The 27,969-nt window shown below is 40.8% G+C and overlaps 1 protein-coding gene across 1 annotated transcript in view; it reads left to right on the forward strand.

The window, feature by feature from the left end:
- Nucleotides 1-27,969, forward strand: part of IQSEC3 (IQ motif and Sec7 domain ArfGEF 3) — a 156,584-nt gene that overhangs the window by 116,658 nt on the left and 11,957 nt on the right. The window contains 7 exon segments of the mRNA XM_021001719.1: nucleotides 16,029-16,151; nucleotides 17,574-17,740; nucleotides 18,702-18,841; nucleotides 20,294-20,419; nucleotides 21,770-21,869; nucleotides 22,070-22,231; nucleotides 25,267-25,359. Of these exon segments, the coding sequence (XP_020857378.1) occupies nucleotides 16,029-16,151; nucleotides 17,574-17,740; nucleotides 18,702-18,841; nucleotides 20,294-20,419; nucleotides 21,770-21,869; nucleotides 22,070-22,231; nucleotides 25,267-25,359 (911 nt within the window).

Consider the following 27,969-nt stretch of genomic DNA (forward strand, 5'->3'; position numbering starts at 1 on the left):
TCTAGTATAATACCAAATAATAGTGATAATAGACATTCTTGGTTTTTTGCCTGATCATATTGGAAAGTTCTCTAGCATTTCTCTAGTACATATAATGCTGTAGCTAGGTTTTAAAAAGCTATTGTTTAGCACATTAAAGGAAAGTCTATTTATTCCTTTGCTTTTCAATATTTTAAAAAATGGATATTGCAATTTGCCAAAGGCTTTTTCTACATCAATTGATATGATCATGTGAGTTTTTGCTTTTTGTTGTTTTTAATGTGGTCTGTTGTTTTTATAGTTTTCCTTATATAGGGCCAACTCTGCATTCTTGGTATAAATTCTTCATAGTATTAACTGTTCTTTTAATATGTAGTTGAAGCCTCTCTGCTAATATTTTATTTCATATTTTTGCACTAATATTCATTAGGGATATTTGGTCTATAGTTCATTTTCTCTGCTTTGTCCCTCCTTAGTTGAGGTAGGATTCAAGACCATATCTGTATCCTATAACTATGGATATAAGTATAGAGGAGTTTGGTGGGAGACCTTCATTTATCATTTTTGCATACCATTTAGGTATGTTTTTTAAATGTATGATAGAATTCATTTGTAAATCCACCTGGTGATGAATTGTTGTTGTTGTTCTTTACTGATGTATTTATTTTTTTTCTATTTCTTTTTCTGAAATGGATTGTTTGAATCCTCTATAGTTCTATTAATGTGGGTATTTTATATATTTATAAATATTCATTCATTTCATTTAAGTTATTAATTTTGTTGGCATAAAATTGGGCAAAATGGTTTCTGATTATTTCTGTTATTTATTCTTCATTTGTTGACTATTTTTTCCTATACTTCAATTGACTGTTCCTTTAAGTATATGGAGGCTATGCCTTTTGGTCCATATATATTAATTACTGTTATAAATTTGTTATCTATGATGTCTTTAAGTATAAATTATCTTTTTTAATTCTTTCTTTTTTATACTATTACCTTGTCTGATTATTAACCTTACTTTTTTTTAGTTCATTAAATGATAACAGATTGTGCCACAGCCACATTTTAACTCTGTGTGAATCTTTATGTTTCAAACCTATTTCTTGTAAAAGGCAATTGGATTCTGCTTTTGGATACATTCTGTTATCTTCTTCCAAATCAGGGGTGAGTTCATCCCATTCACTTTCAGGGTGATGATTCTTAATTGTATATTTCCCTTCATCTTATCCTCTTGTACTTTTTTGTCTCTTTGCCCCCGCCACCTCTTTACAAAGAAGAAGATGATGGTTAAAGAAGACTATGCTTAATATTAGAGATCTACAGTTGAAGTAATCTGTTTCTACTTCACTGCTCTCTCTTCTTTTCCCCATTATCCTACCCCCAATCACAGCTTTTTATTCTTTTTTTTCCTTTTAAACCTACTTTCAGGCTTCATCCACTGATGTTGAAATTGGCTTTGCTTATGACACATCTTTCACTGATCAAACCATCCTATTTAAATGATGTGTAAATTTTTATGTTTCAAGTCTATTTCTTGTAAACCATTGTAAGCCATTATTGGCTTCTGGTTTTTCATCCATTATGTTACCTTCTTCTGTTTAATGGGTGAGTTTATCCCATTCACATTTGTGGTTATGATTGTTAATTCTCTATTTCTCTTCATCCTATCCACTTAAACTTTTCTTTCTCTTTGCATTTTGCCCTTTTCTTTACAAAGAAGTGGTGAGTCATTTCTATAAGTCATTTGCTTCCTTTCAACTGACCCAGCTTCCCCTACCCAGACCCTGATCACAGATTCTTATCCTTACTTTTTGCTTTTAGTCTCCCACACATGACTTATCCCATGAAAATATAGTTTACTTTGGTTATACTTCAGATTTTATCCTCCCTTTGAGATCCCTTTTTCTCTGTCCATGGTCCCATCTGCTTCCCTTTTGTATGTGATATCTTTCTATACCAAATTCTGTGTGTATATATATATATATATATATATATATATATATATATATATATATATATATATGTGTGTTTAACCCTCCTTTATGTGGTTCAGATGAAAGTGAGGTTTTTGTGAAGCCTATTCCCCTCCCCCAACCCTTTCCTCAATATTTGTATAATTTTCTCACATACCCCAGGTATGTGAGATTATAAGTCTTATTGCTTTCTTTCTCCCCTCTCCCCCAAGTGTATTCCCTTTTCCCTCTTTTTACTTTATTCTCTCAAAACCATTAAAATTGAACAAAACCATCCCTCAGGCCTTCTGTTTGTTTTATTTAACTTTCTCTATGACCATTAATGACATTAGAGTTCTGAAGGGAACTTGTTTCTTTTCTCTCAATTAGAATATAATCACTTCATCATATATGTATATATATATATATATATATACACATATACACACACACACATACACATACATATGCATATATACACACAAACATATATACATCTGTATATACATACATATGTATATATGCATGTATATATGTATGTATGGTGGAACCATCCAATTACTCAGATGTATTTACCTTCCTTGGTTTATCTTACCTTCTGCGTTTACATTTCAAAGTTTCTTTTCAGCACTGGTCTTTTCATCAGGAATGCTTGGAAGTTCTTGGTTTTGTTGAAGCAGCTGGTGGTGCAGCAGATAGAGCACTGGGCCTGTGTCAGGAAGACCTAAGTTCAAATGTGGTCTGACATTTACCAGGTCTGTGATCCTGGGAAAGTCACTTAACCGCTGTCTGCCTCAGTTCCCCCAACTGTAAAATGGGAGTAATAATAGCACCTCCCTCTGAGAGTTGCTGTGAAGACTGACTGAGATAATATTTGTAAAAGCACAATGCTTGCACATAGGAGGTGCCATATAAATGTTCATTCTTTTCTCCCTTTTGAAAAGATTTATTTCATTCGTTATTTTGCTTTTTAAAATTTCTTAATTAAAATTTTTACTTGAAAAACAAGCAGTTATTTTTTCTCCCTCCCACTTTCTTCCCCCACTAGGGAGAAAAAACCCAACTCTTGTGACAAATATATATAGCCAAGGGAAAAAGTGTTTATGCTTGTCACATCCAAAAACATCTACTTTATTGCGTACATTTAGTCCATCTCCTTTCTGTCAGGAGATAAATAGCATTCTTCATCAACAAGGAATCATGATTAGCCAATTCATTGATCAGAGTTCTTAAGTCTTTCAAGATTGTTCATCTTCATAATGTCGTTTTAGTGTATACTGTTCTCCTGCCTTTAATCTATTCACCTGTACAATATTGTTTCAATATACATTTTCCTCCTGATTCAGCTCACTTTAACCTACATTGGTTCAACACTTCTTAGGTTTCTTTAAAACTGTCCCTTCATCATTTCTTATGTCATAGCAGTGTTCCATTGCCACATTCATATACTGTAATTTGTTCAGCCATTCCCCAAATTGATGAGTACTTCCTAAGATTCCAGTGATTTGTCCCTATGAAAAGAGCTGCTAAAATATTTTTGTACATATGTCCTTTCCCCTTTCTTTGATAGTTTTTGGATTCCCTATCATATTGTACTCAATTTTGCAAGGTATTATTCTTGGTTGTAGATCTTCATCTTTCATCTATGAGAATACTGTGTTCTAAGCTCTTTTCTCCTTTATATTGGTAACCGCTGGGTCTTAATGATTGTGGTTCCTTGGTTCTTGACCTCTTTCTTTCAGGTGGCCTGCAGTATTTTTTTCTTCTTAGAAGGTCTGGATTTTGGTTATGACATTCCTGGGAATTTTCATTTTAGGGTTTTTTTTAGGTGGTAACCAGTAGATTTTTTATATTTATATCTTTGGTTCTAATATATCTTGACAATTTTTATTTATCTCTTGAAATATAGTATCCTGGTTTTTTTTTTTTAAAAATCATGTGGTTTAATTTTCTTAAATTATTTCTCCTTTACCTGTTCCCTGGATCAGTTGTTTTTTTTTTAAATGGGGGATATCTAATAGTTTCTTCTTTTTTCAGTTTTTTAAAAATTTTAGTTTCATTATTTTTATTTTCTTATGGAGACCCTGATTTCTATATGATCCATTCTAATTTTCAAGCAATCTTGGAAATTACTTGGGTAAAGTTTACCACATCTTATACTATACTGTTTATTTTCTCTCTTATTCTTACTTTTACAACTCTCATTTCATTTACAGTATCATTTTTTAATTCTTGCTTCATTTCTTCCAGCAATTCAAGTTGGCCTTATAACTAACCTGTTTGTTTGAGACTCTGCTTATTGTTGTGGAATTATTTTCTTCTAGGTTTTGGTCTTAGATTTCCCTAGGTTCACAAAAATTTTTCATTGTCAATATTTTCTTCTGTTTGCTCATATTTCCAGCCTTCTTGAATTGGAATTTTGTGTCAAGATCAGGCTCTGAGAACTTCTAGAAATAATGATGAGGCTTTGTTTGGTCCTAATAGATTTTGTTGTTCGGTCATTTTCAGTCCTGCGCAACTCTTCATGACTCCATTTGGGGTTTTCTTGGCAAAGATACTGAAATGGTTTGTCCTTCTTTCTCTGGCTCATTTTACAGATGAAGAAACTGAGGCAAACAAGGTTAAGTGACTTGTCTAGGATCACACAGCTAGTTAGTGTCTTCCTAGTGATTCTTCCTGACTCCAGGTCTGACACTCTTGTCTACTGCTCCACCTAGCTGCCCTCCTAATCAATGGTTTCATACTAGTGTTTCCTCCAGGTACAGAGTACTATGTTCTAAGGAGTAATTCAGGTTAGTTAGCTATAAACTTTCAGAGCTCCAGGGTCCAATCTGATCCCCGCCCTACTGTTCTAAATTCTGCCAGCTCCCAACCCCAGGACAAGGTCAGAGTGACACAGTTACAACTTCCAAATATTTCTGGCTCACCCTGGTCTACACTTCTACTTTCCTGTTCCCAGGAACACAGCTTAGCTTCCTCCTCGTCCACATACTATAAGTCTTCTGCATGCATCACCTAGACTTTTCTGGGTGGATTCCTTCCCTAGTGCCTTAGGCTTCTGGCTATTTCTTTGTATGAACCTGGGCTGGTAAAAGCACCTGCAGTAGTTTTTTCTCAGATGTCTTGATGTATTTCAGTATGGCACTCTTGTTTTGATCCTTGATGGAGGACCTCCACAGGAGCTGGGCTGTTCTGCTCCCATTCATTGTGCAGACAAAAGCTGGCTATGAAAGTTCTTAATTGTGTAACAAATAAGAAAACAAAGCCATAAATTAGTATTTACAATGTTTCAATAGGAAAAAGATTACAGATTTACCTGGAGTAGTAGTAAATAATTATGATATAATCTTTGTAACCTTATAGTTTATAAAGCCTTTTACTCATTGCTATTTCTTTCCGATCCTGAGAACATTGAACTCCAAGCAAGCAAAGTGCTTTCTCCTGGGCTGTACACCTACTTTTCCATTCCAAATCAAAATTGTTCTCTCCACAGCAACCAGAACCCCATTTCAGCAGCTTCCCTGAATTTCACTGATTAGCTTTTCTTCTTTTTGCCTCAAAACCCAGAACACATATCCAAGAGAGACTTCTTTCCTCTATTCAGTACCTCCTATTCCTCCTCCTCATCCTTTGTACAATTTACCTTTCTTTTTTTTAAAACAACTACTAAATAGCTTCACTTTTGCATAGTCTGTACATCCCCCTCAGGAAGTTACCTCCAAGTTTTCAAATCTCATTATCTTCTCATTACAAAAATTAGCATAAACATTAGCATACCTACAACCCAGTTACATTTCTATTACTCCGGTCTCATCACTGGTTTACAGAAGGCATTCTTATGGTGTTTCAGGTTTTGTTGGAATAAGCCATTACATAGAACTCCTTGGGAGATGGGAACTTCCAGAGGAGAGCACCCGTGTGGTGGCTGGCTAGGGAAAGGTGGGTAGAGATAGGTTGGCCTGTGCTCTGGCAATAATGGGCTGGGATGTAATCTGTGGGCCATGTGCCTTCAGGATAGGCTGAATTCTTACCTTTAGCCAGAGCCCCAAATAGAATAAGATCAAATAAGAGACTTTTCCCTTGATTAACCTTCTCTCTGCTATAATAATAGCTCACATTTCTATAGCATTTCATGAATGACAAAGCATTTTCCTAACAATAACTGTAAGGTCAGGTTATCCCCATTTCCCAGATGAAGACACTAAAACCCAGAGAGATAAGCAGGTGAAATTCACAGCTAATAAGTGGCATGGCTGGGACTAAACCCCAATCCTGGCCTTTTTCTATCATACCACATTGCTTCTCTCATCTCAGCATATCCTTGAACATAATGGATAGTTGCCATTTTTAGCATCTATGGCAGTGTGGTATTAACAAGAATAACTCACATTTATGTAGCATTTTAAGGTTTACAAAGTGATTTCCTCCCAACGGGTCAGAAGTCCTCTCTCTACCACTAATTCCTTTACCTATGGGATTTGCAGCAAATGTTTCACCTCCCAGGGCAATTTGTATTTTAAAAGAAAACTAGGGTGGAGCTAGAATCTATCCCTCTCTAGTGAAGGTATTAGGGACAGGAGCAAAATGAGGAATGGGGATTTAGCTAATACCCCCCCCCCAAATTGCAGCACCCTGGATAATCAGCTATTACGCCCAAGTAGAAGGCCAGTCCTGTACTTTCATTAGATCTGCATCAGCTGAATCCCTAGCACACAAAGGAAAAGCCTGGTAACTTCTGATCATTATTTGGTAGCCTCCCTTGGATCCTAGATTTTGCTAGGAATTCCTGAATTTTTCAGCAACGTTGTAGCAGTGAAGGAAGAATGATTTTTGCCTTGTCCCCCCACCTCCAAAAAACAAGCAAACCCTCAAACCCTCCCTTTGCTCAAATTAAGTTTTCTCCTGAGAGAACTTCCCTCTCCTGTAACCATTCTTTAAACAAGCAGGCAGCCTCTCCAGAGTCATTTTCTACTGGCTCTGATTCTTTGACCACATTTCACTTTTTGGAAACTTTTGCAGGGTTTGGGGAACCTGCAGCGTCAAGACCACATGTGGCCTTTTAGGTCCTCGGGCATGGCCATTTGACTGAGTTTCACAGAACAAATTCTTTTTGTTCTGTGCAGTTTGGATTCAGTCGAAGGGCCGCACTTGAGGACCTAGAGGGCCACTTGTGGCCTTGAGACCGCAGGTTTCCCACCCCTGCTTTAGAGCATTTGGGGACAGGAAGGTGGCACAGTGCATAAAGTGCTGGTCCTGGAGTCAGGAAGACTCATCTTCCTGAGTTCAAATCTGGCCTCAGAAACTTACTAGCTGTGTGACCCTGGGCAAATCACTTAACCCTGTTTGCCTTAGTTTCCTCATCTGTAAAATGAGCTGAGCTGTAGAAGTAAATGGCAAACCACTCCAGTATCTTTGCCAAGAAAACCTCAAATGGGGTCACAAAGAGACACACAACTGAAAAAACAACTGAACAACAGACTAATAAAAACTGCTTCGCTAGTGATGGCATATTTTAAACTGAATTATGAGAGCCAAGAACAGGATTGTGGCTTCTACCTCTTCAGGCAGTAGATGAATGAGGCTTCCATTCTAATGCTGGCATATATATAAATATAATACACACACACACACACACATATATTTAATCTGAAAATCCCTGTCTTGAGCAAATGTTAACACATTTCTGGCTAACATTTCTTCCCCAGCTTCAATATGGATGCAAGTTACATATTTTATCTCTCTTGATCTTTTTCCTCCTTAGGTACCAGTCTTTGGTATACTACTAACTTTCTTCTACTTACCACATTTGTGACTTCGAGCAAGTCTCTTAACTTTTCTCAGCCTCAGTTTCATCATTGGACTTGAGGACCTCTAAGGTCCCTTCCAACTCTGATTCTTCATCTGTGAGCTGCATACTGGCTTGCCATCGTACAAGGAAAAAATTGAGATGATGGAATTATTGTTGAACAGGCAAAGTCAGGAGTAATGCTTCATTTACCTGCAGCACAGACTGACTCTGCACACAGATCACTGTTAACAAGCAATTTTATGCAAGACTATACCTGTCTGTACTAATAGAGGAAACATCTGTGCTTATGTTTCCCAAGTCCTTGTGGGATTTTTGCATAAAACCCCCTTGCATAAACACATAGGAAAGAAACACCTAAAGGGAGTCCTCACCCTAACCTGAGCCACTAATAATTCATACACAAATCAAACCAAACTCAGGAGACAGGCTCTGACTTACACTGTCTGAAGGAGTCTAATTAGTTCTCCTCAATTGTCTCATTTGCATATCAATCTGAAGGCAAAGTGTGGTATATATACAAGCTGTGCCACGTAAAACAGTCAGAGAATATTTGAGCTGGAAGAGACCTCAGAGAGCATTTCATCCAAGCTCTTTGTTTTATGTAATAAGGTAATTAGTCCCATGAGGTGAGTGATTTGCCCTTTGTCACGCAACCTAACGTTGTAAGACTGGGTCTTGAACTCAGGGCTTCTGGTACTCTTCCTACTGCTTCTTTTAATCTCTTGCATTTGCTTAACACTACAGAGTTCCTTGTGCCATCTTGGTGACAACTGTGTCCGGATGTCAGGAGTGGCTGGGGGTGGACAAGGCATGGGATGATGCCTACAAGATGGCTGGGTTGGAGTCAGTATCCAAAAGGCAGCTGCCTCCCCTTCTTGAAAAATGCTAAAGAGGAAGGTTCTGCCACAGACTGAAGGGCAAATGCTCCATGGCGCACCCTCTGGGTGGGACCCGATGGCTGGGGAGAAGCAGCAGGGTCAGGGCTAAGTAGCGAATAGATCATCTGTGCCACGGAGTCAGAGGAATCCTCAAGAATACCATTTTTCGAGAGGCCAAGGACTTCCCAGACCTGGCCATGGTCACAGGTGTGATCGTATAAGACAGTCTCAGGTGTTGCCTGAATACATTTCCTTTCATACGCACACTCCCTGAGTACACCACAGGGTGCCCTCTTCTAAGTCCCCACTGTGAAGTCTCAGGAACGGAGAGTTCCCAGGTAGATTGCTTCAGTGCCAGTCAAGGAGCAACAGAGAACAAAATGACAGGAGTATGGCCTGACAATGCATTGGTAAATGTGCAATCCACTTGCAGGAGGGGCAGACTCTTCTACGTGCTCCCATGTCAGTGTCAGGGCCTCAGCTAGGGCAGGTGACCTGAAGGAATAGGGGTATGTTCCTGATGGCCTGCCTGGGAGCTAGTGGGGTTTGTTTTTTTCTTTTTTAAACTTCTTAAGGAACAACGAACATCATTTGGTCTCAAGATCCTGCTTAGGGGTCAGGTATTTTCAAATCATTTCCTGTTTATTAAGCTCGTGTTATGCGCAAGGCACTGTGCTAGTTGCATACAAGGATGCAAAACCACATTCCCTGCCCTCAAGGAACATACTGTCTGGTGGGGGACAGGAAGTGATCCAGAAAAAAGCGCTACAAGAAAATTTGAGGAGGAAAAGTTAATTTTCATCTAGGGTAGGGGTTCTTAAGCTTTTTCTTTGGGAGTCTGGTGAAGCCTACAGACCCTTTCTCAGAATAATGTTTTTAAATACATAAAATAAAACACATAAGATTGCAAAAGAAACAAATTATATTGAAATTTCCAGAGAGGGGAGGTGAGTCGTTCATAGTCACGCAATTAGGAAGTGGCAGACCTGGAATTTAAAACAATGTCTGCAGATCTAAGGCTTTTGCAGCTTACAGGCTTACCTTGCAGGGAAGGTCCCTGAAAACAGCTTCCAAACCTCCCATACTGGGGCCAGCATCCTGCTCCCTGCATTCTACCCCAATCCCGCTCCCTCCCCTGCCCTCGTACCTAAAGTTCTTTCCCAGTGGCCAGGTACACAGGAACTACTTATTCAGTTCTTTGTGTCTTGTGGACTGCGGAGAGTTTCCACCTGACTGTGCTTCCTAGATCCCAAGGCCCTACCACACGTGGCCTCTTGCCTCATTACCAAAGCTTTTAGCTGCAGCCTCAGGATTACTGCATTGTCACCTAAGCAGAAGAGCTGGGAAATAGGCCATTGTGCTCCAATGAGTACATCTTCTTTACTTCTTTCCACCTCTGCACTTACATCCACCGTGGGCCCCCCCCCTTCACTCTCTCCTCCCTATCCCTCCATCCTAAATAGTGCAGCTGTTTCCTGCCTCCTTCACTCCAATATACCCCAATACTTCTGCCATTTCTTGCTACCATGGGTAAGCCAGTGCTTAGGACTCTATGGATGCCACCCTGCACAATGACAAGAAGAGTATTTAATGTATCTATGAACACAAAGGCCAAGAGAGAACAAGAGTGCAGACAGATGAGATCCTGGCCTGGGGACAACATGTTTTTTGAGCTCTGTGCTGATAGGACAAGGTATCATGATGCGATGGAAAAGGCATTAGATTTGGTGTAAGGGAACCTGATTTGAATCTAGGCACTGCTACCTATCTCAAGTATGACCCTAGGCAAGTCACTTCTTAATTATAATGACAGCTGACGTTTATATAGCACCTACTATGTGCCAGGCATCTCATTTGATCCTCACAACACCTCTGTGGTTTAGGTACTATTATTATCCCTATTTTACAGATGAGGAAATGGAGCAAACAGAAGCTAGGTGATTTTCACATGGTCACAGAGTCAGTAAGTTTCTGAGGCTAGATTTGAACTCAGATCTTTCTGACTCTAGGACCAGAACTCTATCCACAGCACCACCTAACTGCTTCTTGTTTCTAGGCCCTAGTTTTCTCATATGTAAGATTAGGTTTTCTCTAAAGTCATTTCTAATGTTAATGTCTATGATTCTTAGGTTCTATCCCCAAGGGACCAAGGAAATGAATCTTCTTTCTCAGGGAGGGATAGCTAGCTAACACACTGAATGGCAGAGTTAGGGTCCAAAGAGTTTAGTCCATTGAGCTGAATCTAATAAGGTGATATTCCATAGGCATAATTTGGGTTTAAAAAAAATCAGCTTTTCCAGTACAAGATAGGGAGGTTTTTTTGTTTTTGAAGGACAAGATTATAGAGTGGAAGGGTACATCAATGAGAGGGGAGGGGATACAGGGGAATGTGTGGTGTCCCCATTATCAACTCCGTAGGTGAACAGTAAAGCAATGCTAATTCTGTAGTCTTTGAGCAAGAAGAAGGGTGACAGAAAACCACCTTTTCTTCTAGTAGGAGTTATGTCTCCATAGACAATAGCCTGCCTCAAGAGAAGGGAAATTTGAACTCCTGTTGGCAAATGGCACCCGTGAGCTTCAAACTTAATATGAATCAGCAGGGTGATGTGGCAGCCACCAAAGTTAATGAAGCCCACCCAAGGCTTCCAGATCTTTTTCAGATAATCTGACTTTTTGAACCCCAAATTATGCCTGTTGAACATTATCTTAACGGATTCAGTATATATTCCAAGGCAAAAATTACGTAGATCATATGGTCCAATTCTGCCACCTTCCTTTCCCATGATCAATCTCCTTTCTATTGGTTGTGTCCTCTTAGCTCTGGCTCCCTGTACCCCTCTCATTCCAGCCTTCTGGGCACCATCTACCAACAGGAGTTCAAATTTTCAAATTTCCCTTCTCTTGAGACAGATATTGTCCATGGAGACATAACTCTCACCATGAGAGTAGGTGGCCTTCTGCCACCCTTCTTCTTGCTGAAAGACTATAGAATTAGCGTTGCTTTATTGTTTACTTATGGACACAATAATGGGGCCACCACACATTCCCCTCTATCCTCTCACCTCTCTCATTTATGGACCCTTCCACTCAGCAATCTTGTCCTGAAAAAACAATTGATTTGCTCAGGGGGGGATTGTAGAGTTTTAGTCTGTGGTACTTCAGCTCTGTTCTTCTGCCTACCATGTTGTAGTTGTAGATCAAGTGCTCTCCCTACCACCATTTCCTTTAAATCTCTATCAATACCCTGAGTAAACCTCAACTGTTTCTACTTCTTTCCTTGGCTGTAACCAGAATCCTTTTCTGTCTATTTTTCCTTGTCAAATACCGAGACATGTCATCAGTTTTCATATTTGGACAAAATTCTTGCCCCCACCGCTGCGAGGGAAACTTGGGAGAATAGATAATGTCTTTGTTTTAGCTACATCCCTGTATAGGCAAGGTGATTCCAAGACACTGGTGCTCTGCCCAAGAGAGCCATCGGAGTCTTAACTCTTGGCTACGTAGACCTCAGAGAGGAGAGGAGCTCCAGGTCACCAATCACCTCCTCTCAGTTCACAGAGATCCCCCCCTCCCCTTCCACCTCCATGAGATTCTCTTTGGATTGAATTGATTCACAAATATGTGTTAGGATGCCTGCTGTAACCTAGCCTCTGCATATCTTTAATCTTTTAATCTCCGTAATGAAAGAGAGAGAGAGAGAGAGAGAGAGAGAGAGAGAGAGAGAGAGAGAGAGAGAGAGAGGGAGAGAGAGAGAGAGAGAGAGAGAAACAATTACTAGTGACCCTGACACAGAAAATTGATTTTCCTCCTCTCCTCATCTAGAGGCAGCTAGGTGGCAAAGTGAAAAGAATGCTAGACCTGGAATCACAAAGATCTGAATTCAAATCCCAGCCTCAGGCACTTACTAGCTGTATGACTTTAAGCAAGTGACTTAACTTTTGTCTGCCTCAGTTTCCTGAACTGTAAAATGGAGATAATAATAGCATCTACCTTCCATGTCCATACTTCATTCTGCTCTCTGCTTTAGGCAGAGGCCCTTAAACCTCAGAACCTGCCGAAGGTAGGCAGTTCTGCATACCAAAAAAATCTGTTCTGCCACAATTTGTGTGTCTACGGTCAGTCACAAGTTCGACAAGTTCTCCATTTCCTGATTTATAAAATGAGGGAGTTGGACCAGGTGACCTCCAAGGTCCCTTAAAATTCTGAATCTATAAATCCTTCAAAATTGCAGGCTACGTGAAAGAGATTCAAGGGGTTCAAGCCCCTAATGTTCTTTCTTTCTCTCCTGTACAAAGACCTAGGTTAAATGAGAAAATCTGGGTATGCTTGACATGGAAAAAGAGTTAAACAGTCTTATGAAAAGCACAATGGATTTTTGAGTCAGAAGATAGGGAGTTGAGGCACAGCTCTGACACTTACTGCCCTATGACCTTGGGCAAGTCTCTTAACCTTCTAGACTTAGTTTACACATCTGTAAAATAAAAGGGTTGGACTAGATGTGTCCCAAGGCCCCTTCCAGCACTAAATTTGGTTATCTTGTGAATGCCAGGGAATGGAAGACAGGTGAGTCTGGCACAGAGCCATATCTTCTTGTCAAACCAGTGAGCTCCTTCTAGCTTGACAGAGCCACTGGCAATCATGTGGGATTATAAAAATAACCAAAGGAAAGAAGATTGGAGGGGAAAGCAGCCTGGGGTGACAGAGGGAAAGGGAAGGGAGGGGGAGAGGAGCACACAGCCCTTAGAGCTTCTTCAGCTCCATAAACTACCTTTAATGGCTCCTGTGATCAGCTTCAGGTTGAAGGAAAGGAAAAATCAGGCAGGCAAACAAACAATTCTCCGTGGATGGCTCATCTTGCTTCTTGGGACCTAGGTTTTTCTTTCTTGATGAACAGACTGTGGGCAGAGGCATCCCCAGACTGGTGGAAAGAGCCCTCCCTGAAAGAACTTGAACCCTAAAGCAGTTGGGGGAGGAGTTAGAGATCGCAGGATTATAGGATTTAAAACTGGAAGAGACCTGAGGAATCTACCGTTTCTCACGTATATATATATATATATGTATATATATATGTATATATATGTATGTATATATATATGTATATATATGCATGTATGCACATGTACATGTATGTGTACTGTATGTGTATGTGTACATATGTGTGTATATTGGTGGAAAGGGGAGGAAAAAAGGGCACATAAAGGGACTGAAGAGGGAATATTATGCCAGGGGAAATGGGATATACAAGAAAATTCCTGAAGATATACTTACCTTTACAACTCTGCCCAGGGCTGTCCCTGCCCAGAAGCCCTGTAGGTAAGGGGAAAGAATTCTTCCTGTATTACCCAGAAGCCTGAGGAGCAAGTGTGGGCCAAGATCTGATCATAGTTCTCAGATGTGCCCTCTGTGTGTGAGTAAGGGGTAACGGGGCAGGGCATAAAAGGGAAACCCAAATATAAATCAGAGAGAAATAAGAGAGCAAGTCAAAACAAGCAGGGCGTGGTAGAGAATTAATAATATAATAATAACCAGTATTTATATAACTGCATGTTAAGGTTTGCAAAGTACTTTACAAACATTTATTCGTTTGATCCTCACAACAACCCTGGAAAGCAGATGCTATTATTACCCCCATTTTAGAGATGTAGAAACTGGGGCAGAGAGATTAAATGTCTTGCCCACCATTACACAGCTATTAAGTGTCCAAGGTCAGATATGAACTTGGGTCTTCACGACCCTAGGTCAAGCACTCTATCTATTGCATCACCTAGCTGCCTCTATATTTTTTTTAACCAGAAATAGCAAATTTTATTAAGATCATGCAGTTCAACTAGCAGAGTGAAATGAACACATTAAACCACATTGTCTTATCTGTTGGGTCAGAGTCTTTCACTGTCTATGAATTTATAGGGATTCTAGCTGTCTCTAATAAGCAGATACAGATAGAGAGACTAACCACGATAAAATTCCTTTCTATAGCATGTTAAGTTTTGCCAAGTGTGATCTTCACAACAGTTCTATAAGGTAAAAACTATTGCATTCTATTATTATCTCCATTTTACAGGTAAGGAAATGGGCTCAGTGAAAGAGACATGACTTACCAGGGGTTATGCAGCTAATAAGTAGTAGAGCAGGATTTGAATTCAGGTCTTCTTATTCCAAGATGAGCTCTCTTTCTGCTATTCCAACAGAATTTCAGAGGTCATCTGCTTCACCTTGCACATGAACTGGAATCCCCTGCCTAACATCCCAGACAAATGGTCAACCAATCTCCTTTTCAAGACTTCTAGTCGTGGGAAAATAGCAATCGCTATAGAGTGGTAGAAATCACCAGCGCCTGGGCTGCCTATTCCACTGTGAGACGGCTCTGATTGTCAGAAAGGTTTTTGTTTTTTGTTTTTCTTTGCTGACCTCAAGCCTCACTCTGCAACTTATACTTACTGTTCCTTGTCCTACTGCCTGGGGTCAGACCAAACACGTTTCATTTCATTTCATGCCAACGGGTGACAGCTCTTTGAACACCCAAAGATAACAATCAGGATAGACTCTCTAGGTCCAGTCCTGGCTCTGCCACTAATGTGATGTTTACTCCAGTGCAAATACCATCTGAGTCTCTGAACCTCAGTTTCCTCATCTGTAAAGGCTTATAGAATCTAGAGTTCGACCTTAGACATCTAGTCCAATCCTTTTAATAATAATAGCTAACATTTAAATAGCACTATAAGGTTAACAAAGCATTTTACATACATTATCATCCTTGATCTTTACAACAACATGGTAAAGCGGGTGTAACAGGTGTTAGTGGTGCTATTTTCATAAGTGAGGGACCTTGAGGTGAGAGCAGTTGAGTAACTTGGCTATGCCCACACACCAATAAATAGAAGAGCTGAGATTTGAATCCTAGTCATATGACTCTAATTCCAAATGAAAACCTTGTTTCCACTTAGGACATTTCTGGTTATGGCATTCTGTGATTCTAGGAGGACTGTTTACTCTTGATATGCCCATCATCTAACATAGCACTTAATAATTGCTTGTTGATTAATCCTTTGGAGGCTTAGTACAGTACCTTCATGCTTATCGACTAATTTCTGTTTGGCTTTGGAATAACAACTGGAGAAGATGATGGGGTCACAGTGAGTGATGAAATAGATTAGATTGTAGACCTTAGATTCACCCTCTCCCTTCTTTTTCATCCCCCTAGCCACCATGCATAGGCTATAAAAGCTAACTCCTATCAACTGGGTTAGGGTTTCTACATAGTGACAGGAAAGGTTGATCTCTGTTCCACGTGAATGGAATGCTCTTCTGGTTCTTCATTTCCCAGGGTTGTTGAGAAGTTTTTCAGGATAGAACCTGTTCTGACTTTTTCCTTTTCCTATTCTATCTCGGCCCCCTACCAATTTTCTCAAGCTGTGTGGTGGATGAAATGGACTTTTCCAACATGGAATTAGATGAAGCTCTGAGGAAATTCCAGGCCCATATCCGGGTCCAAGGTGAGGCCCAGAAGGTGGAGCGCCTCATCGAAGCTTTCAGGTAGGAGCGGCCTTGAGCACTGACCTCAAATCTTATCTAACTCCCACAGTCTTCAGGAAGGAAAACCTTGGGGGAGGGTTGAGGAGGAAGAGCCTCAGACACTGGGAGATGAGCCAACATTCGGGTATAATAGGGGAGGTGTGAAAAAAGGTCAATTGTCTATAATATTTGCACCTTGGGAATGGGGGAGGGGGGTTATCATCAGGACCATCTCCACTTCCCATCCCTCAGGGCTCATCCATGGCAACCAGTCAGCCAATCATCAAGTCTTTGCTGACTGCCTATTGGGGCAAGGCTGAAACACCAAATGTTTATTAAAATACTAACTCCATGCAGAGCACTGTGTTGGGGATTGAGGGAGAGATGACGTTTAGATAAGATGAGATTTCTGTCCTCATGGGGTTTACAGTCTAGATGGCACAGTGGACAGAGTGCCAGACCTGGAGTCAGGAAGACCTGAGTTCAAATCTTGCCTCAGACATTTACTAGCTGTGTGACCCTAGGTAAGTCACTTAACCATGTTTGCCTCAGTTTCCTCATCTGCAAAATGAGCTGGAGAAGGAAATGTCAAACCACTCCAGCACCTTTGCCAAGAAAACCCCAAATAGAGCCATGAACTGTCAGACATGACTGAAACAACTGAACAACAGCAAAAAATCAAGTAGGGAGATAAGTTACCAGCACAGACATTAATGACATGTAACATCACACTATAAGTGCATTAGAGAGATACAAACATAGATCCACCATTTCTGTCAATTAGAACAATTTAGGGAATGTTTCTCCAGGAGGAGGTGCCACTTATTTAAATTGTGCTTGAAAGGATGGATGAGGATTCAGCAGAAGAGCAAGAATGACATTCCACACCTGGAGAGCAGTATGAGCAAAGGCATAAAGGCTTGAAAGTACTGTGGGGCATGTCAAGGAATATAAGGAATGGTCCCTCCATCCTGGAGAATATCGTCTAGTTAGGGAGACAAAAGCATAATAAGAAAGGATAATTAACAATGAAGAATTAACCAAGCAATCTATCCACATGTACATATAAATAGACATTGACTCATATACACGTGCATGTGCACACATGTATATGCATACACACATGCACGCAAACAGGCAAGTACTCAATACACAACAGATATATACATAATACATAGATGGACATGTTTGTACATGTGTGTATTATATGTTACTTATTATATACATGCATGTATATAAACATACACATATACTGTTACAGAGAGTAAGTGTTTGAGGATAAGATGAGAATCTATCCTACATCTAAAGCCCTGGGGCTCCTATTCCATTCATGCTCCTATCTCACTTTTGGAAAGTTCTTATACGCATGTGCCCTATACTCTGCTTAAGGAGAAAGAGGAGGATGGGAAGTCTCAGTGGGCGTGTTTTATATGTTTCTCCAAGCCAGCGCTATTGCATGTGCAATCCTGAGGTAGTGCAGCAGTTCCACAACCCTGACACCATTTTCATCCTGGCCTTTGCCATCATCCTCCTCAACACGGACATGTATAGTCCCAATATCAAGCCTGACCGGAAGATGATGCTGGAAGATTTCATCCGGAACCTGAGAGGTAAGAGGATAGTGGAGAGGATATTGTTTTAACCCTGTTCCATAAGTGCCAGAACTGTTAACTCCAAGTGAATGGTTAAGGGTTGCCACGGGATGGGGTATGCCTTGAGTGTGACCTTCCATGAGTGGGTACAGGCATTGGATTTCCTTGCCTCTTCCCCTTCCACTGAACAGTACTAAGGTTACCTCCATGAAGCAGTCTGGGAAAATCTTTGTGCTGCCAGATCCTTAACCAGAATTTCCAAGGACCATCTTCCTGACCTCATAAGATTCAGGTTTCTACTACATGCCATTGGACACATGTCTCCCACTCTTCCAGCTGACCTTTGTCAAGGTAGACTGAGAATCCCCTAACTTTGCACTATATTTTTCACTTTGGACAAATCGTTCTACCTCTCTGGACTTAAGTTTCCTCATCTTTTAAAATAAAGGAATTGAAATGAAATCTCTGAAGTTCCCTTCCCCCTCTAATATTCTGTGACTCTGAATGCCACCAAGTCCCAAATCCCGTCTCATTTAAGCCAGCTAACAGATAATTTCTTGAAGTCTACCAGCCCTAACCACAGAACCAGTGGTGAGGAACAAAAGAAGCCTACTGACAGCATGCTAGAATTGGGGCATGTGTTCACTTTCCTCTTTCTTCCTTGCTCAAAGCTTGATTTCTTTCAGATCAAGGACAAGGACAAAGCCTATCAGTCTGGCTGACTTTAGAACCATCATATTTTAGCTAAAGAAAGAGTAAGACAAGGTTTTGTGGGAGGAAGCGGGGGAGGGAGATGCCTTATAGGAGGAATGATGCTGTTGTCTTTTATGCTTTCTGGAAATTCAGTGACAGTAGCCAAAGTAGACCTTCCCTGTTTTCCACCATGACAAAACCCCTTGCCCTGGTTGAGAAGATAATCCTTACCAATGGTTGCCCTTTTCGCCTAGTTTGTCAGCTCTGTTCTATCTTGTTTGGATAGGTGTAGACGATGGAGCTGACATACCCCGAGAGCTGGTGGTGGGCATCTATGAAAGGATCCAACAGAAGGAACTGAAATCCAATGAGGACCATGTCACCTATGTTACCAAGGTGGAGAAGTCCATTGTGGGCATGAAGACAGTAAGTCACAACCATCAGACAGCTAAACTACATAGAAAGTGTCTGCTATGCACAGGGGGACTATTCTTTCTCTTGGTTGTTGCTTCCTCCCCTGACATCTCTTGATTCCTCTCCTGTGATCAATTCCTAGTCTCCTCCCTTTTGCTTTCTCTTACCTTCTCTTGTTCATTTCCCTCTCCCTCCTCTTCCATCCCCCCCCATCCCTTTGCTGGGCCCTGAAGATGAAACAAACTGAGATGAAATGCTTTCAGAGGGCTGAGTCATGTCAGGGGACATGTGGTTGAGGTCAGGGGGCTGTGGAATGTCCTTCCTTGGATCACAATGAATTGTTGTTGTTCTGAGATGGTGTGGTCTGAGCGGTGCCAGGGGTGAGGGCGATGAGGGAGGAGACAGGAAGGACCGGGAAGAAATCCTTCACCCTTGGGAGTAGATCCTAACAGCTCTGAGTCTCTTTGAGATTGGAAAGTTTGTGATGAAATGAACAAATGCTTTACTAGAGTTCTGACTTTGGCATTGCTGGACTTGGGTTCAAATTCTGGCACTACCATTTACTACCTGTGTGACCTTGGCCAAGTCATATAACTTGTTTGGGTCTCAGTTTCTTCATCTATAGGAAGGAACAAATATTTGTTAAGTGCCTACTAGGTGCCAGGCACTTTGCTAAATGCTTTACAAATATTATCTCATCTGTTCTTCACAACAAACCTGGGAGGTGGCCGCTTTTACTATCCTCAATTTTACAGTTGAAACCATGGCGGTCAGAAGTTAAGTGTGTATTAAAGGAGAGAGTCAGACTAGAGGACCTATTGGGTCCTTTCTAGCTCTAAAATCTACGATCCTGTGATCCTCCATTTGGTGGAGTGGAGAGGTCACCAACATGAGTTTTAATCCCAGCTTAGTCACTAATTAGCCGTGTGACCTTGAGCAAGTCACTTCACCTCTGTGTCTTGATCTATCAAATGAAGAGACTGAACTAGGTGACCTGCATAAGTCCTTTCGCCTCTACTATGCTGTGATTCTATGTTCTGTGGTGCATAGGTTAATCAGAAAAAGGACACATACCCTCTTCCTCTGCTCTATTCTCATTTTAAAGTTCCTCTTTCTACCCAAGCTGTCTTCCCTCAGTAAATTCTTCACCCCAAGCTCCATAGTGAAGGCATTTGACTTCCAGAGGGTTGAACACGGTATAGTAGAAAGAATGCTGTGTTGCAGTCAAAAGACTCAAGCCTCATATCGTGGCTCCCTACTATGTTTGTGGCTTTGGACAAATCATTTAACCTTTCAGGGCCTCAATTTTCCCATCTTTAAAATGTGAGAGTTGGAAGAAATGATCTAAAGTTCTCTTCTAGCTCCAATATTCTGTGAGGCTGAGTTTGTGGTCAGGGGACATTCCTTCCCCCTCTTTCCTCCTGCCATCCTCAGTCTGATGCCCTTCATCCCCTCTCTGCTCAGGTGCTGTCAGTCCCACACCGCCGCCTGGTCTGCTGCAGCCGGCTCTTTGAGGTGACTGACGTGAATAAGCTGCAGAAGCAGGCAGCTCACCAACGGGAGGTGTTCCTCTTCAATGACCTGCTGGTGGTGAGAATGCCTGGGGGCCTGGGAGGGCTAGGGCATCACTCAGCAGGGCTCTCTCTCTCTCTCTCTCTCTCTCTCTCTCCTCTCTTCTCTCTCTCTCTCTCCTCTCTCTCTCTCTTCTCTCTCTCTCTCTCTCTCCCCTCTTCTGTCCCTCTCCCTTTCCCTTCATTTCTCTCTCTCTCTCTCTCTCTCTCTCTCTCTCTCTCTCTCTCTCTCTCTCTCTCTCTCTCTCTCTCTCTCTCTGTCTCTCTGTCTCTCTCTCTCTCTCTCTCTCTCTCTCTCTCTCTCTCTCCTTCTGTCCCTCTCCCTTTCCCTTCATCCCTCTCTTTCTCTATTTCTGTCTCTCTTCTCTCTCTTTATTCTCTCATTCTCCCTCCCTTCTTACTCTCTCTTCCCTTCTCCCTTTCATTCTCTCATTTTCCCTTTCTTTCTTACCCTTTTTACATTCTATCTACTATACCATGTTACTCCATATGTGTATATATACATGTAAATGTGTTTGTATATGTACATATAAAAAGTTTCCAACATTTAAAATTCTCAAAAAGTGGTATGAGCTGCCTCAGGAGTTGATGAGTTCTCCATCACTGCTGTTCCTCTATCACATTCTGGATGGATGGCTGCTTTTTGGGGAAGTCTTATGGGAATTCCTATATGGACCTAACCAGGAATCACCACTAAAACACCCCCAACAAGTGGTCATCCACCTGCCAACTGAAGACCTGGAGTGATACACAGTTCTTCTGAAACACCCCATGCCAGCTATTAGAATAAATGACCTACAGTCTCTTCGACCTCTGGAACTCAGGAATTCTGTGATAAGAGGTCATATTATAGCCGGCTTTCCTTGAGGAAAGGAGGCCTTCAAAGGACCAGATGAGATCCATTTCTCCAACTTGAAGGAGGAATTTTCTCTCAATCTCAATTGCCAGCTCTGTTCCCCTTCCAGTTCATGAAAGTGTCCCAACCATTATTATCAATAAAGAAATTTAGACATGGAAGAGGGAAGAGGAGTGCTAAAGGTCTCATATCATAATAGATAGTGGGGCTGGGAAGATGGCTTGGGTGTTGAGGAGAGGCTAACTTTGGTATCTCTGTGTGTATGTGTGTGTACTCACTTACTTGCTTCTGTGTGTATGTGCATATTTATTTATATGTGTGTGTGTGTGTGTGTGTGTGTTATGTGCATACCGGCATTATTGTATATATATAAAAATCAATCAATCAATAAATAAATATGTATGTATGTATATCTGCATGTATATTTATGTGCTCTGTGTGTGTGTGTGTGTGTGTGTGTGTGTGTGTGTGTGTGTGTGTGTGTGTGTGTATCTGACTTTCTTTCTTGGGCAGATCCTCAAGCTTTGCCCAAAGAAGAAGACCTCCTCCACGTATACTTTCTGCAAGTCCGTGGGCCTGCTAGGGATGCAGTTCCACCTTTTTGAGAATGAGTGTAAGTCTGTCTAAGAGCCAGAGATGAAGACAGTGGGTGATAATCTCAGGGGATGTGTAAGGGAAAAGGAAGGGAGGGTAATTCATGAGACTGCTTTAGAGGGGCAGAGGGCAAAGGCTCAGTCTCACTGTCTGCCCCAAGCCGAGGCTTCCTGTTTTCCTTTCTCACTCCATGTGGGTGTCCCTATATTCATTTTCCAGATCATTCCCATGGCATTACACTGGTGACCCCAGTGTCAGGTTCAGAAAAGAAGCAGGTGTTGCATTTCTGTGCCCTGGGCTCAGAGGAGATGCAGAAGTTTGTGGAAGACTTGAAAGAATCCATTGCTGAGGTCACAGAGCTGGAGCAGATCCGAATTGAATGTAAGGCTGCCAATGTATTCCCAGACTACACAGGGGGAGGGGGAGAGGAAGGAAGGGAGGATTTTCTGTAGGAGGGGGGAGGGGAGGGGAGAAAGAGATAGAAGGAAGGAGGAGAGAGAGAGAGAGGAGAGAGAGAGAGAGAGAGAGAGAGAGAGAGAGAGAGAGAGAGAGAGAGAGAGAGAGAGAGAGAGAGAGAGAGAGAGGGAGAGAGGTTTTTCCAGGAGGGCGTGGACTCTTGTTCTTTTAGTAACTTTAGCCTGCACCCCCATCCCACCCCCCACATCCTCCCACATGACCCCTCCTGCCTTTCCTTTCTCTTTGCATCTCTTTGCATCCCACCGCAAAAGCAGTCTAGAAAGTAGGAGGTAGGGGGCAGCTAGGTGGCACAGTGGATAGCTCTCTGGCCTCAGACACTTGACACTTACTAGCTGTGTGACCCTGGGCAAGTCACTTAACCCCGATTGCCTAGCCAAAAAAAAAAAGTAGGAGGTTGTGGACAATAAACCACTACCCTGCTTATTTCTTCCTTTCTCAAGCATATACATGTTTATACATGCTTAATGAATAATAATATTTACATAGTCTGTCATTAAGGGCTTTCACATACATTATATTACCACAACCCTTTAAGGTAAGTAGTAGTCTGAGTTTGAGAAAAATGAGCTTCAGAGAGCTTAAATAAATTACCCAAGACTGCACAGCAAATAAGAGACAGAACTAGGATTTTAACCCAGATTTAAGCAAGGAACCCCAACCAAATAAAGAATTCGTTTGATTCTGGCACAGCTGGCATGATATTTTTATATTCCAGTTCGATGTAAAAGTTATGTTTAGTTCCTAGTTGAAAGTGATTCACTAATTATTTTTTATTTAAGAAACATAAACACAGCCAGTCAGCCAGGCATGAATGTCCATTTGTTAAATTTTATAGTCTAAGTATGGTAATACATTACATATGTCTCTTAAGGAAAAAGAAACATAACTAAAGATAGTTTAATTAAGTAAAGAAACATGAATATTACAGATAAAAATGTACTTCATGTCTGTGTTATAGCCAACTGAATGGAAATATTTCTAAGTTAATACAGACACAATTTTTGGAGAGTAAAAAAGCCTTGTTCCCTCTCATCCAATTATGTCACTTCTTTAGGGACGATATCTATTGCTCTGCTTCTCTGAATCTGTGTTCTGATCTTCTCCAGCATTGTTTATCTGCCATTCACCATACACAGATGAACTTTTTATTCTAGAAAATTCCGCAGAAAATAAGTAAAAATTTTAAGAGAAAAGCAAAAGAAAACACATTAAAAATAAAATTTTATTAATTTTTGTTTTTTGAAGTTTATTCATTAAAATTTCCTTTCTAGGATTCATTTCTACAGGTCTATTCAGAAAAAAAAACTGTATTTTTTTCAGATATTCTTCCCCTGAGAAAAATAGATGGGCAGAAATACCACCTCTGCACAGGTTCTGTTTTGATCTGAATAAAGCATAGGAAATATAATTGAAACTATTTAAATGTCCCCTGCACAAAACTTCCTGGGCCTGGTGGTGCTAAATGCAACTAGTATTGTTTAGGAAAGGACTGAGAAAGAGATATTTATTTCAGCACTTCAAAAAGTCCATGATTTAATCAGTATGGATTCTCCCATGACTAATAGAGATCACAATCCCTCTACTAAAAAACCTTAATAAACAGTTTTCATGAGTCATGTCCTTGTGTAGATGTACATCTGTGTATAAACTTGCATGTGGTTGCATACGTATCTGCAAATACATGTATGTTTGTACACACATCTGTGTGTGTATGTCTGTCTGTCTATCTCAGGCCAAAACCATTTATTGTCCAGTGGTTAACCTCCTTGTCATGAACCTCTTGAAATTTAGCCAGGCTGGGCCTTGGATGACAGACACAGTCCATCACTGGGCTTTTCTTGCTGTGTGGTACCTGAAAGCTTGCATTATGATGACACAGGTGACCCCCCCACCCCCACAAACACACACCATGTTGAGGCATTAAAGCAGGTCTTTGGTGGAGCCCTAGCTCCCCTCCCCTTCCCTTCCCTAATCAACAGTAAAATCTCTCTAAAAAATATAGAAGCATAGATATTATTAGAATATGTTTATAAGGTGCTAATCATCTTATCCAGATAATGCAAAGAGAAAATGAGTAAGGAAAAGTATTTGGCAGTAACAGGGAAGAGAAGAGGAAGGTAAAGAGAAAAGACAAGAAAAGTCAAAGAAAAAAGATAAGGGAAAAAGGAACCAAGGAGAGATAAAAAAAGGAGATAATTGGGAAAAAAATGTAAATCAAACAAAATGATTCTTTGAAAAGGGGCAGCTAGGTGGTATAGTGGATACAGCACCATGCCTGGAGTCAGGAAGACTCATTTCCCTGAGTTCAAATCTGGCCTCAGATATTTACTGAGCTGTGTGATCCTGGGCAAGTCACTTAACCCTGTTTGCCTCAGTTTCTTTATCTGTAAAATGAGCTGGAGAAGGAAATAGCAAACCACTCCAGTATCTTTGCTAAGAAAATACCAAATTACAGTCACAAAGAGTCAGGCATGACAGAAAAAAATGACTAAATTGATTCTTTAGGAGGAAAAAAACTTCATTTCATATATATGTATATATATATAATATATATATTATATATACATACACACATATGTTTGGGGTCAGGGAGAATTCAAAAACACTATCATTGATCTTAGTATCCTTTAATTACCTGGTAATTAGAGGTACTTGTCCTGATTTGGCCATGCTAGTCCTGGGGACTGAATTCTTAACAAGTTGGGATGTGTTCAGTTCAGTTCAGCTCAGGCTGGAGAAGCAGGTCTAGGAAGCCTGATCACCTCTGCTGTCCCCTTTCCAGCCCTGAGCTCAGTTTTTGCTTCTCGTGGCTCTATTTGGGATGCTACTGCCCATTCTGCTCTTCCTTCTCCCCATTCCCAATATGTTTTCCCTCTCCATCTCTTCCCTACCTCTATCTCTTGCTTTCTCTCTTTTCACTCTGTTCTCCCATTCCCCAGGGGAGCTGGAGAAACAGCAGGGAACCAAGACTCTTTCATTTAAGTCCAGTGGAACTCAGCCTGACCCACAGTCAAAGCAAGGATCTCCTACAGGTAAGCAGCTGTTCAGTGTCTTGGTCACCCAAGGCCAGATCCTTTGAACTCTTATCCCTCCCACCTAGGTACAGGAAAATCCCAGAACTTTGAACTGTATGAGGGCTCCCATCAAGAACAACAGCTTTGGTTTCCTGGGGGATTATTTTGAAAGAAGCAGTTTCCAGGTTTCTCATTGCCCCTTTCTAATAAAGAGCTCCAAGATCACAGAAAGTGGAGGGAACAAATTCCCATTTTATTTTATTTTATTTTATTTTATTTTATTTTATTTTATTTTATTTTATTTTATTTTATTTTATTTTATTTTATTTTTGGCTAGGCAATGGAGTTAAGTGACTTGTCCAGAGTCACACAGCTAGTAAGTGTTATGTATCTGAGGTCAGATTTGAACTCAGGTCCTCCTGAATCCAAGGCTGGTGCTCTATCTACTGTGCCACCTAGCTGCCCCTTAAATTCCCATTTTAGTGGAAGGAAAACTGAGACCCCAAATGCTGACTCATTTGAATGAGATTTCATTACCAGTCAATGGAGGATAGCAAGGGCCCAGCTGTTCTGTCACTTAAGCTGTCTTTTTCAGGCTTTTTGAAAAACAGCAGTGCCCATAGTGGATTGGTGAAGTTATTCAGGCCAAAACAAAGAAACTCTTTTTTTGTTGTTGTTGCTTTTTCGTGAGGCAATCGGGGTAAAGTGACTTGCCCAAGGTCACACAGCTAGTAAGTATTAAGTGTCTGATGCTGGATTTGAACTAAAGTCCTTCTGACTCCAAGGCCAAAGAAACTCTTTCAGAAACTCCAGGAGAACCTCACCTTTTAGAAACCCCACCTAGTTTGGTGGCTTAAGGAAAGGAGGCAAGAAGGAGAGAGAGGTGTCCTAATCTCCCATTCATTTTAAGTACCCCAGCTGTGCATTCTCTCACAAGTTAAATAACATGATATTCTTGGTTTTCTCTTCCGTAGAGAGGCAAAAGGGAATAAAAAGATAAAGAGGCTAACTTTCCTCTTTTACACTTTGGCATATTTGGCACCACACTTTCCAGATGACCCTTTAATGCAATTTTTAAAATGTTTCCCCAAATCATTCAGTCCCACTAATTCAGGTCAGTGCAAGTTTTGTGTTGGTTTTGCCCCTATGTCCCTGACCCAGATCCCTTCTCTCCATCACCCTTGTATAGCCCATCAGAAGCCACCATGAGCAGCCAGCACAGTTTTTTCCTGCTCCTCACCTTCTTCAAACAAGAGAATAAGGAAGAGGAACGGGGTTAAAGCCTCTTGAGACAACTAGAATAATTATCTAGAATTCTTCTATAATAATACCTGACATTTATAGAGATTTAAGGTTTACAAAGTGCTTTTGCTTCCAACAATTTTGTGAAGTAGGTGGTTTGAGTTTTATTAGCCCCGTTATATAGAAGCCAAGTCTCAGAGAAATTAAATATAAATACTTATTGGATTGGATTGCTTTGAAGTAACTTACCTAGAATCACATAGCTTGAAAGGGGAGGTGGGGGGGTGGAATGGAGGGAAAAAAGGACAAGAGTCAGAGAGAAGAAGGTGGCCATTCTTGGGTTGAAAAGGAGATTCAGTTGCCTGGTCGTCTGGGATTTCCTTTGTCCTCCCATGGTGGTCAGTAGGCCCTAGTCTGGAGTAGTGGATAGGAGACTGAGCCAGGCAGATGGTCATCACAGGACCATAACAATTTACTCAACTGTTGCTAATATATGGACCATTTTTCTATCTGAAGGTTGAAAATTATTATTATATTGGGACTCTCATGGTAATGTCATTGGGTATAACTGATTCTGACCTGAGATCCATTTCTTATTAGGCCCACAGCCTAGTTTTCAGTAGCTTTGCCTTATATGTTAGGTACTTGAGTCAGTGCTTGTCTGCATAGTTATTTCAGTACTAAATCTCAAATGCGTCCTCATAGAGATAGACACCATCTACCCTACCTACACTTGCCTCATCTTTGATTTATCAGCTTCATTATTCCAGGCAATTATGCCTTTTCCCCAATTTTCCAAAGACTTGAAGGATTTCAAGCCCTTTTATCCCTCTTTTCCTCTTCTTCTTTTTAATAATAAATTTATTTATTTATTTTTAGTTTTCAACATTCACTTCCATAAGATTTTGAGGTCCAAATTTTCTCCCCATTCTCTTCCCTCTCCCCACCCCAAGATGGCACATATAGGCTCAACAAATACATTCATATTAAACCTATTTTCACATTAGTCGTATTGTAAAGAAGAATCAGAACCAATGGGAGAAAACACAAGAAAGAAGAAACAAAAAAAAGAGAAAAAATAATATGCTTCAATCTGCATAGTTCTTTTTCTGGATATGGACAGCATTTTCCGTCATGAGTGTTTTGGAGTTGTCTTGGATCCTTGCATTGCCAAGAAGAGATAAGTCTATCAAAATTAGTCATTAGACAATTTGACTGTTACCATGTACCATGTTCTCCTGGTTCTGCTCATTCGCTCAGCATCAGTTCATATAAGTCTTTCCAGATTTTTCTGAAGTTTGCCTGCTCATCATTTGTTATAGCTCAATAGAATTCCATTACATTTATATACCACAACTTGTGCAGCCATTCCCCAATTGCTGGGCA

Source organism: Phascolarctos cinereus, unplaced genomic scaffold, assembly GCF_003287225.1.
Source record: "Phascolarctos cinereus isolate Bilbo 61053 unplaced genomic scaffold, phaCin_HiC Scaffold_1;HRSCAF=81, whole genome shotgun sequence".
Lineage (NCBI taxonomy): Eukaryota > Metazoa > Chordata > Mammalia > Diprotodontia > Phascolarctidae > Phascolarctos > Phascolarctos cinereus.